The sequence below is a fragment of the Perissodus microlepis genome, chromosome 17, assembly GCF_051167445.1.
Source record: "Perissodus microlepis isolate ML-2025 ecotype Zambia chromosome 17, ASM5116744v1, whole genome shotgun sequence".
Taxonomy (NCBI): Eukaryota; Metazoa; Chordata; class Actinopteri; order Cichliformes; family Cichlidae; genus Perissodus; species Perissodus microlepis.
Window position 1 is genome coordinate 38,407,961 of NC_140477.1, and position 9,216 is coordinate 38,417,176.

The following is a 9,216-nucleotide window of genomic DNA, read 5'->3' on the forward strand; positions in this document are numbered from 1 at the left end:
GGGTACTGGAGGGTGGGGCACGTGTTGAGAGACAGGGGTGGTTTTCAGAAATCTGCATATCACAGCTGACCTGCAGCATGTGTAAATGCAGAATGCGTGAGGAGTCGGTGCATTCAGGAAGCTAATGCTGCTGCGCCACATGCATTCATTAAAGACAAAGGAAGGAATCTGAGTCTCAGCCAGCTGTGAACAACAAACAGAGATTCTGCAAAATCCCAGATTATGATATAAGAAGAGAGTCTGTGGAGGAGATGGAAGGAGTACTGAGCAGCTCATGAATAGCAAATGAGAGTGAGAGGAGGACGGGCGGAGGAGTAATAATGATGAAGAGAGGGCAGCTATGACGAGTGGGACGGCGGTTGGTCCTGGTGACATACACGTGGAGGTGTGGAGATGTCCAGGAGAGGGGGCGGTGGACTTTAACCAGACTGGTAACGATGATTTTGGAGAGTTGGAGGATGATGAGGAAAGCAGGTGCACTGATACTGATGGCACGATTACGTGTGTGGTAGGAGAGACAGGTGGGTTGAAGGTGGGAGTACATCAGGGATCTGCTCTGAGCTCCTTCTTGTTTGCAGCGCTGACAGATGAGGTCGAGAAAGAGGAGCAGGTGGAGGAGAGCCTGGAGAGGTGGAGGTATGCTGGGGAGAGAAGAGGAATGAAAGTCCGTAAAAGGAAAACGGACCATGCGTGAATGAGAGGTGGAGAGGTGCAACACAGAGATAGTGTCGCTGCAGGAGTTTAATACCTGGAGTCAACCATCCAGATAGAGATGAAGAAGTGAGTGCAGGCAGGGTGGAGCGGGTGGAGATGAGTGTCAGGGCTGATTTGTAACAGAAGGAGAGCAGCAGGAGAGAAAGGGGAGGTTTCAGGATGGTGGTGAGAGCTGCTGTGATGAGTGGAGATCAGATTTAAAGGGAGAAGCAGAAGCTGCTCAGTGACTCCACGTGTTGTAAAATAAACACTGTAAAAACACCACCCCACTCTGAGTCTGCGTTGGTGTGTTGGTATCTGAGTCGAACCAGGGCTCGGTGTGTCCACACTTCTGTGAAGGCGTGAAGCTTCTGGGCTCTTTGTGTGTTTCGTACTGATCTCAGAAATGTGACTGCCTGCACAATAATCCTCGAACCTTCAAACGTCATTAAGAGAAGGTGGGAGACACGGTTCAACAGTCGCAAGGACGCCCCACAGACTGTCACTAATCAAACGGGAACAAAAGAGGTTTTATTAGCTTTAAAAAATGTTTATTCTTCTTAGGAAACGACCAAGAAAACATGATTTAATTGGCTGAGTTATTTGAACAGCTGTGAAAGGTCAACATTTCCTTTGGGGAAATAAAATGTCAAAAGATTGAAAGCGGCAGCTGCTGAAGAAGACGTCTTTAAACCTTAAACTGAACCTCAGAGCTGAGTTCACAGCGTAAATACCAGAATCAGCACAGAGACGTAAAGTAGTTCAAAACGTCTTTTTCTAAGAAGACATTTGTGACCCAGATTTTATGCAAACGAGCTCCTCCAGCAGCGAATAATCTGAACCTGCAGCAGGCCGATCAGACTGAAGACGTCCACAGACGGTGTGAACAAACGATGTTCATAATAAAGATCTGTAATAATATGCAGGCTAATAGAGACTACTGTAAACCTGAAAGAGTTGATACAAACAATCCAGCTATGAACTGGTGACTTTTTTAATCTCTTCTACGAGATTACATTAAAAATAATCCCACAGAAAAAATAAGTTGACAGATAAGCGAACACTGCTACCACAGTGGCCCGGCAGCTCGTTTCACTCAGATTTTATCTGACATGAATCATGAAAACCTGATAACACAGCCCCATTTAATCTCCACTGGACCAGTAAAACTTCTGCCTAATAACCCAGTAAAAAAGAAAACACCCTTACTCTGAGTGGATAAAAGTTTAACTGCATATTTAATCCTTGAGATGTCTGATAAGAAAAAAGATTGCAGCGACACTCGAGACGGGGACAGGGTTTAACAACAGCCGAGCCGTTTATTAGGCTGGGGGAAGGTACAAACAAAGACAGGTACTAAAGCTAAACTGAACTAGAACGAAACTGGGAGAAAATAGATACTAAACTCACGGGACAAAGAACATGAAAAAGACCTGAACACAGGAAACCAGGAAACACGTACGCTGGGAAACAAACACAACAGAAGACCCGACAACGACTGACAGAAAACTCCCACACTAAATCCACAGAGAGGAGACGAGGGGAGCGGAAACACAGCTGACTCAAATGAATGTGACTAAACACAACCCACAAGCATCGCAGAAAATCTACTGTTTCTTATTGTGTGAACAAACCCAGGAAAACTCTGCTGCACTGTACTGTGACACGTGGCTGAGCGTGGATGGTGTCAGTAAGAGGAACATAAATCTGATGAAGATACAGTGAGAGGTCCAGCTTTGCGCCCTTCTCCTTTGAAATGTTCCCAAAGACTCGCGGTGGCCCAGACTGGACCCTTTGACGGCCTGGTTCTGGCCCGCGGGTTGCATGTTTGACACACCCACCCGTGGAAATGTTAATGCACAGGTGCAAAATTCTTCTTCTTCCTTGTTCCTCCCTTACACCTGGACTGCACGAGGATCACCTCACACTGATTCTCCCTCAGCAAACAGCAGGACGCCGCACGCACAGAATCAAACTTCTTATTTAATCTGCAGATTAAAGTTCTGTTTTTGATTCACTCCAAAGAGATAAAATGTGACAGAAGCAAAATCTGATCACAGCATTTGTTGTTAAACATTTATTCTAATCAAATCAACTTCTTATTCACAGTCAGACTTTTATCAGTTTTAACCTGCGGCTGTCAAAGAAAAATCTCACGTTCTGTTTGAAAAACGCATCTTTGAAATGTCTGCATGTGCATCAAGATGCAGTTTAAAGCTGGAGAGCTGGTTTTAGTCCACAGGTTACAATTCTTTATCCAGGTAAGTGTCCTCACAGCCATAGACAACCTGTGTGTGTGCGTGTGTGTGTGCGCGCGCCTACCGTGGATGAAGCTGCACAGCGTCAGGATGAGCGGGGTGAAGACGCGAGCGTCCATCATCAGCAGCGAGTCTCAGAGAAGCTGAGCGGAGTTCCTCCTGAACCGACGGCAAACACGGAGAGAACGAGAATCAACAGAGGGTTCGCTCTGAGAGGAGACGGGGTTGCTCCTCCTCCCAAAAAGCATCCAAAGGAGTAGATTCAGCAGCCGGAGACACCGAGGAGAGAGAGAGAGGTCTGTGAGTGTGTGTGTGCGCACATGTGAGGACAGAAACGTAGGAACAATCATAAAACTGAGCTTTACAGAACAACACACCTTCATCCACTGCTGGATGTTTAAGAGTTTGTAGTTTGTTTGTTTTTTCTTTTTGTTATCTGGGATCTGTATGATGTCATCGATTGGAGATACAGTTGTGGCCAGAGGTTTCCTTCCCCTCATCTCAGGCATGCATGCTGGTAATGTTGGGCTTTTAATCATGTCTTTGCACTGTTGTTTTCCCAGGGTGGATGCAGGCTCAGATATATCGTTCATATTTGTAGAAATGTCTCTGAGCAGGCTGCACCTCGAGCACAGTGTTGTTGGCAGCTATGAACATGAACTCAGGCTGATATCTGACTGCTCCTCTTGGCAAAACTGGTGGACTTCATTTAAATTGCTTTGTTTCCTGGGATGGACCACATTCAAAGACATTCTGAAGCTGCGTCGTCCACACCAAAATCAGTTCTGATGTGTGTTTGGACTTTTGCTAATCCACACAAAAGCATCACACGGCTTCATCTACACTCACTCAAATCTTTTAATAACGATTAATTTGTGTGACAGCACTCGTTGGATTGACTCCGAACAAAGTCCAACCAACTCAGTGAAGGAGAAGTGCAGATTTACACAACTACAGGTTATTCTGATGTCACGTCCCTTTGCCGAGGTCTGGAAGAAGTCCAGCCCTGTCACTGTGAAATGAGAGGAAAGTAGTTATGATGTTCAGGAACCAACCAGGATCAAGCTCGCCATGAACAGGAAACTGCAGGAACACCAGAGACAAGATGCATGTTTGGAGGAGTAAAGGTGAAGCTTTCAAACCTAAAAACACCAACTGTCATGCTCCGTTTGCTGTCAGGGAGTGGACATTCCACTCAGTGATGGAACAATGAGGGACGATGGCTACCTCCGAGTCGTTCTCCTCAAATCAGCACATAATAAATAACATTCAGTGTTGTGGCTGAACAGTGCAGCAACACCTCCCAGCCGTGATCTGGACTCTTCATCGCTCAGCTTTCACACCTCACTGAAACCAAGTCTCAGGGACTGACAGCCTGAGGTCACCTGCAGAGTCCATTCACACTTCTGACTGCAGCGCCATCACAGACACGAAAACTGAGAGACGTGCTTAAAGCGACGCCTGGAGGAACAAAGTCACAGCCAAGTTCAAATATGTTGCAGAAAAGAACACGCTTTCCTTTATTTCCTGTCATAGATCTCCTGTTCCTGTGGACGATGTTCAGCTTAAATATCGTGAAAGTTTAAAATAAGTGCATCAGGGTACGTACAAGTACTCAAAGTCAGAACCAAAGCTGCAGACCCTCACTTTCTCACAGTTTCTCTCTTTTGGATCTGTATGATGTCATAAAGAGCCTGGTCCTTTCAGGTACTGGTGTTCAAATCTTGACCTAAAAGGGGAGGAGCTAAAATTATGGATGTGATTCAAACAGCCCGCGGTGGCTGACGACCGTGCTGTAAATAAAGATTATTATTGCGGCTGTGTGCAGGGAACTTGGGATCTCGTTGCCTTGGAAATGGTTCCCTCAAAGACTCGTCTGCAACCACTCACAGTCAGCTGCAGCTTTGGCAACAACACACCCGTCTGCTTTCAGCTTTATATGAAATCTGTTTGTGATAATACAGTAATTATCTGTGATAAATAAGCAAACAATCTCAAATCTGTTGTTGTCCTTATATACGGAAATTCACATTAACTGCTCAGACCTAGATTAGAAATCTGCTTTTAAATAGGAAAATCACTAGAAACCAGCTGCCAACCAGTTCAGCCTCTGTTGCAAAGACAGGTTCTGCACACATCTGTGCAGACTGACTCCCACAAAGGTGACATCCACAGGTTGGGGGTGCTGCATGCTGAACTTCTGAACAACCGTCTCCGCCAGTAAAATAAATTCAATGCAATGATTTTTACTTCTCATCTAGTCTAACTGAACTGTAACCTTTGACAGTGGGAGGATGTTAAGATCTTCCATGAGGACTGACGGTGGTGCGGGAGCATCAACTACATCCTGCCAGCTTCTCACATGTAAGCACAAGGTGTCCTTTGTCTGCACTGCATGGCATTAAAGATTACACTCATCACACATGGACACGTGTGAAGGACCTCATCGTGCTCAAACATATTTAAACCCTGAGTTTTACAGCCAGCATCTAGTGGCTGTTAGCGGTACTGCACTGAGAGACGTCGTCCTCGGACACATGACGGAGGCCAAAGCCTCGTCACCGTTTCGTGTTTGTTTCCTTCTCCGTCTACATGCCTACGAGTCATTTCCTGTGATGACATCGTGTCCAGATGTTTTTCCTGGTGCGTCTGATGAGCGACAAACTCAGACTGCAGCTCTGACATGAAGGCTGTGACTGCGGACAACAGAAATACTCTGTGTGTGATTGTGTGACATGTACTGATGGCAGCATTGAAAACGAGCTCTGATGTTCAGTTTCATACTTTTGCCTTTTATTAAAACTCATTTTAAATTTCAGCATGTCAACATTTTATTTACTGTCATGGAAACTCTGAATAAAGAGTCGAGTCCCCAGCGTGAAGGCGTTTCTCCGCTCAGCTGAGCGTGATACAAACTCCTGATTAATTTCCTAATGAGGGCTGAATAATTAGCTCGCTTTCTTAATGACTCTCTCCATTAAAGACAGCGGCTGGCACAGAGAGAAGAGCGACGTCTGCCAAAGTAAAGCCAAACTGTGGCCAGGATGATTATCCTGAGTCTGTTTGAGAGTTTAGTCACTGCAGCTTCAGCCGAGGGTGTTGCCCTGACAGATCCATCGCTGCTGTCACACAACAACGAGGAGCTTTACACATGGAGACAAAGACTTAGTCATGGAGTTCCTCAGGGCTCTGTGATGGGACTGATACTTTTTATTATACATGTTTGCCCCCCCAATACTATAATTCATTATTATCAGGATGTCATTCATTGGATCCCTGTTAAATCCAGAATTCAAAATCCTGCCCCTCACATACAAGGTCTTAAATAATCAGGCCCCATCTTATCTTAATGACCTTGTAGCACCATATCACCCTATTAGAGCACTTTGCTCTCACACTGCAGGCTTACTTGTTGTTCCTAGAGTATTTAAAAGTAGAATGGGAGGCAGAGCCTTCAGTTTTCGTTCCCTTTAACACCAGCTTCGTGTTGTAATCTTTGTTTTGATCCCCGTGTCGGATGCTTCACTCGGTGCAGAGGTGACTCTCCTGTCAGTAATGAACTTCTCTGCTGCTGTTTCTGAACTTTAAATAAAAGAAACCCATTCCTCTTTAAATAGTCACCCAGCTGGGCACAGACTGTGAAGATATGAAAGTTTATCATTGGTCTAGGTAAATCCCCTGGACCAGGTACCAGCCTTATAAGCTGTATGCAGCCAGTTAACAGTAAGACACTGAAACACTGATTATTGGTAATATTTCTGGTAATATTTGAGTTTTGCGCAGATGTTTTTAATCCCAGCATCCTCAGCTCAGCAGGCTCGGTGCACTTATTACCAGCTCTGCCTACAGCAGAGATGAGCACAAATGCTGTAACACAGGGGTGCTCACACTTTTTCCGCATGTGAGCTACTTATAAAATGACCAAGTCAAAATGATCTACCCACTACAAAAATCCAAAACATATACTTATTTATAAATATATTGAGGATTCTTTATATCTACAATGTATATACATGCATAACCGCAATATCCAATATTTCACAACACAATTAACAATGTAAATTTTTTGTCATTACCTGAGTTTACTCTGATGACTTGCACTGAATTGAATCAGCCAGGGATGCATAGTCCGGACAGTAGCTGCTGACGGCCAGCCTCAAACACACTTCCAAATGTTCATCAGTCATGGTGGAACGGTACTTGGACTTAATGATCTTCATGTGGGAAAATGATGACTCACATAAATAAGTGGAGCCGAATAATGCAGTCAAAGAGGCAGCACATTTCCTCATGTTGGGGTACTTTACTTCTGTGAGTAAGTTCCAGAACTGTCCATGATCTCTGGACTTCAGCTCAATGTCGGCTTGTAGTGTCAAAATCTCATCTTCCACTCCAGAAGAGTTCAGGTGAAATAGTTTTGCAATTTTTGATGCGAGTGAATCGACCTCAGCATCTTCCCGAAAAGGATAGCACATGAAGGTAGCGACTGGCTCGAGCAAAGAAAAGTCTTGAAAGCGTTTGTCAAACGCTGACAGACAATTGTCAATCTGCTCTGTGTAGCGTGCACTGTCAAGTTGCAAACAGGCCATCCCTTGCATCTCCAGCTCTGACGCCAGGTTTTGAAAGTTTATCAAATCATGGCGCTGCAGCTTTAAAGAGAGATGTTGCATCTTTCGTTTGAAAGCATTAACTGAGCTGATCATGTTGATCACTGTTTTGTCTTTTCCTTGCAGCTGTAGATTAAGGTCATTCAACATGTTTGTCAGATCGGTTAAAAATGCCAAGTCTAACAGCCACTGACCGTCATTAAGTTGCATGTATTCTGCTTGTCCAGCTACACGGAAAAACTCCTTAATCTCCGGACAGAGCTCTCGAAATCTTTGCAGGAATTTCCCTCGACTAAGCCACCTCACGTCAGTGTGTAGCAACAACTCAGAGTGGTCGCAGTCAGCCTTCTCCAGATGTGCACGAAATAACCGTCTTTGAAGAGATCTGGCGCGAATAGAACAGGCGATCTTCGTTGCAACATTCATGATCTCCTTCATGTTGAGCATTTTAGCGCATAACGCTTGTTGGTGGATTATGCAATGGTAATTTAGGAAGTCCGGGAAAGCATCGTCCTGCCTGCACTTGGCAATAAATCCATTCAAGCGGCCAACCATTGCGGGTGCTCCATCTGTGGTAATAGACACCAATTTGTACACTGGGAGCTGGGTTTTCTCGATAAAGTTTTTGAACGACTGAAATATGTCCTCTCCTCGCGTCTGTTCTTTCATGGGCAGGACTGTTAACAGCTCTTCTTTTGCAGTGATATCAGTAAACACCATACGAATGAAAATGCACACCTGGGCTGTGTCACTCACGTCCGTAGATTCGTCCAACTGCAGTGAGAAACACTGGCAATCTCCGATGTCCTTCCAAAGTTGCTGGGTTAAATCCTCCGCCATGGCTTCACAGCGCCGTGTAACTGTACTTCTTGACAGCTGGAGAGCTTTGATCGAAGATGTTATTTCTGCCTTATTTTTAAAGTCTCGGAACAATGAGTCAGAGGCATTCGTTGAAGCAGCTTTTACCATCTCTCCATCTTGAAAAGACTTCTTGTTTTTAACGATGATGTGACTCACCCGGAACGATGCTTCGGTGGCGGCTTTCGCTTTTGAAGTTTGTTGTGTGAAAAATGACTGCTGTCCGGACAACTGGGATTTTAGTTTATTCACCTTTTTCTTTCTTAGCTCGCTTTTCGGCGGGAATGTAGTGTCGTATTTTCCGTGAACAGTTCGAAAATGCCGCTCCACATTTCCCTTCTTTGGCATTGCGATGGTAGCCTGGCAGATGAGGCAAACGCACTTCGAAAATGACATCGTGAAAAAAAAGTCCTCCTCCCATTCCGTATGAAAGTGATACGTTTTTGTCTTCTTACTTGGTCCAGCTCCCTCACTCATTTTTAACCCTTTCTTAGGTTTAAGAGAAAAAACCGAGAGCTAAAAATTGGAGTTAAAACTGACAAGCTAGTCAGCGAGTTACTACACTTCGCGCCGCTGTTTGCGCATGCGCAGCGACCTAAGCGTCAGAAAAAATCTGATGTCATCTGACTGGCTTCCCTGTATCAATCAAGTGACGGGATGGATGATAGGCTGGCATCTATTTTTTTAATGCCATGCGATCTACCAATACTACCTTTGCGATCGACTGGTCGATCGCGATCGACGTATTGAGCACCCCTGCTGTAACACATTCAAAGGTGATCATTACACAGGCCTGGACT

At 44.9% G+C, this 9,216-nt stretch overlaps 1 protein-coding gene across 1 annotated transcript; it reads right to left on the reverse strand.

The window, feature by feature from the left end:
- Positions 1-7,033: 7,033 nt before the first annotated feature.
- On the reverse strand, positions 7,034-8,764 carry LOC146370100 (general transcription factor II-I repeat domain-containing protein 2-like). The gene has a single exon (XM_084909359.1). The coding sequence runs from the start codon at positions 8,762-8,764 to the stop codon at positions 7,034-7,036; it is 1,731 nt and encodes a 576-aa protein (XP_084765485.1).
- Between the last annotated feature and the right edge of the window lie 452 nt (positions 8,765-9,216).

Coding starts and splice junctions, on each gene's coding strand:
- LOC146370100 (XM_084909359.1), bottom strand. CDS start 8,764: ATGCCAAAGAAGGGAAATGTGGAGCGGCATTTTCGAACTGTTCACGGA.